This window comes from Microtus ochrogaster, chromosome 7 (genome assembly GCF_000317375.1).
Source record: "Microtus ochrogaster isolate Prairie Vole_2 chromosome 7, MicOch1.0, whole genome shotgun sequence".
Taxonomy (NCBI): Eukaryota; Metazoa; Chordata; class Mammalia; order Rodentia; family Cricetidae; genus Microtus; species Microtus ochrogaster.
Genome location: NC_022014.1, coordinates 81,483,013 through 81,485,339, shown reverse-complemented (window position 1 = coordinate 81,485,339; position 2,327 = coordinate 81,483,013). Strand labels below are relative to the sequence as shown.

General features: G+C 53.6%; 1 protein-coding gene across 1 annotated transcript in view; it reads left to right on the top strand.

Moving 5' to 3' along the window:
* Cant1 (calcium activated nucleotidase 1) overlaps window positions 1-2,327 on the top strand; it is an 11,665-nt gene extending 9,338 nt beyond the window's left edge. Inside the window, exon 4 of the mRNA XM_026780790.1 lies at window positions 505-2,327. Coding sequence (XP_026636591.1) covers window positions 505-894 — 390 coding nt within the window. The 3' untranslated portion in view covers window positions 895-2,327. The remainder of the gene's footprint in view (window positions 1-504) is intronic.

Here is a 2,327-nt window from a genome sequence, read left to right as displayed (position 1 = left end):
AGAACTGGGTGTCCAGCTACAATGCTCATAAGCAGAGGAGGAGATGGGTAGGGACTGAGGTGCCTTCCCCTGGGCTCTGAGTGTGATCTTTGTCTGAAGGAGGCTGAGTCGGGTGTGGGACAAAGTGCAGCAGGGAGCCAAGACCCAGAGAACTCTTCCGTGGGTGCTTCACCTCAGCTTCATGGCTGCTGCTCTGCTTGCTGGGTTTCCCCTTTTGACTCTCTGACCTCCTGTGTGCCCTGTGATCAGCACCAAGGGAAAAAAAAAAAAGAACTGGTGAAGGCTGCAGCCTCTATGGGGACCTGAGGGCAGCTAGTGGGGACATGAAGCCCTGCCCACTCAGCGTTAGGCTCTGGCTGTGCTGTGTCTGCACATGGCTGCCCTAGATAACCCAGATCAGCTGTAGGCTGTCCTCCAAAGGGCTGGGGATTATTGCAAAGGGTGGAGTGAGACCATCAAATGTCGTCTCTGGGATGGCAAGACTGTGATGTATGGTGACTGTAGGTCTGTGCTGTGACCCCAGGCTACCTCATCCACGAATCCGCCTGCTGGAGTGACACGCTGCAGCGCTGGTTCTTCCTGCCACGCCGGGCCAGCCACGAACGCTACAGCGAGAGGGCCGATGAGCGCAAGGGCAGCAACCTCCTGCTGAGCGCAGCCCCAGACTTCAAGGACATCTCCGTGAGGCGTGTGGGGGAGCTGGTCCCCACACATGGCTTCTCATCTTTCAAATTCATCCCTAACACTGACGACCAGATCATCGTGGCTCTCAAGTCAGAAGAGGACAGTGGCAGGATTGCCACCTACATCATGGCCTTCACGCTAGATGGCCGCTTCCTGCTTCCAGAGACTAAGATCGGCAGTGTCAAGTATGAAGGGATAGAGTTCATCTAGATGAGTAAAGTTCCCATGCCTGGCAAGGCGTAGGCAAATCGCCTGAGGCACTGCCAGGACTCAATTTCATAAAAACCAGAGGAACACACTTTGACTTGTTTGTTGTTTTCTTTTTTAACTGAGCTGTATGCCTGGATAGAGGTTTCCAGAATAGGAAACTGAGTCCCAGGCCATGTGACACAGCTTCAGGAGACGTTCTGAAGCTGGGAGCGAGGGCAGGCAGGAGTCCTGTACAGGAAAGGCAGGGTCTCTGCCTACCCATGCCTCACTCTGCACTGCCACCTTGTGGTAGGGATTGGTCACTGCTGCAGGTGCCTTTTGAGCACTGGCCTTCAAAATCCAGCCACGCCTCTCCTTTCCTCCAGCTCTTGCCTTTCCGAGTTCTCTGGCCAGTAAGTATCTGAGGCAACTGGTGTGCTGAGTCTCAGCCTCACCCTGGGAGCACAAGGCAGTTTGAGGGTGGGCCTGCCAGATAGGCACTCCAAGGCACCCCTCTTCCTCCTGTGTGCAGACCCTTGGAAAGTAAATGTTTACACGGCAGGGCAAGGGCCCCACCCCTTGGGACACACCTGCCCACACTGCTGAAATCATTCTAGCGCAGGATTGCTGCTTCCCATGGCCCTCGGGAGGATCTGGGGCTCTGCAGGCCTTTGAATTATTAACTTATTTTTATTAAGGTAATTTCCTTTTCTACAGAACAGTCACCAAGTCTTATCACACAGTGAAGGTGGAGTTCCCACATCTACTCCCTGCAGCAACAGAATCATCAACATAGCTGCAATGGCGAAATTATCTTTTACAGAAAGGGTCTCTGGATCCTTGGCTTCTGCCTTCTAGCAACTTCAGAAGCTGCCATGTCTTCCCTTCCCAGCAGTGGCTGAGGGAGGGCTCTAGAGACCTGTCCCTGTTGTCCCCTGCATTTTTTGCTGGCTCCCAGTGAGCATTTAGCAGCCTTCTCCTGTTTTCTGTCACTTTCTGTTCATGCTCAAGAGCAAAGGCTGCAGAGTCAGGGTCAGAGGTTGCCCTGTAGGTAGCAGCCACCTTAGTCATCCTGCAACGCCCTTAGGCTAGGACACGGGTACTGGCGCAGGCACAGGTCTCTGATGGCCCTCATAAGCCCCTTCCTCTGGGAAGCGAGGCAGACCACTGCCACTGGGGCTCTCACTACCCACATGGCAGCCTGTTGACTGGTGACGGTGACATCTTTGTGTACTGTCTGTGTGTTGCTGAGAGCTAAGCCATACCTCTTCGATGTGTGTCAACTGTGTTCGAGTGTGCTTCTAAACTGAAAGGGAGAAAATGAACCCTGTGGAGTCAGTGTGACCCTGAGGCAACACAGCACAGCCTTCACCTTCCTTTCCCTGACAGAAGCAGAGTGATTGTGTCCTTCCCCCCCCTCCATTTGTTTTGTAAACAATAAAGTGTCAGGGGAC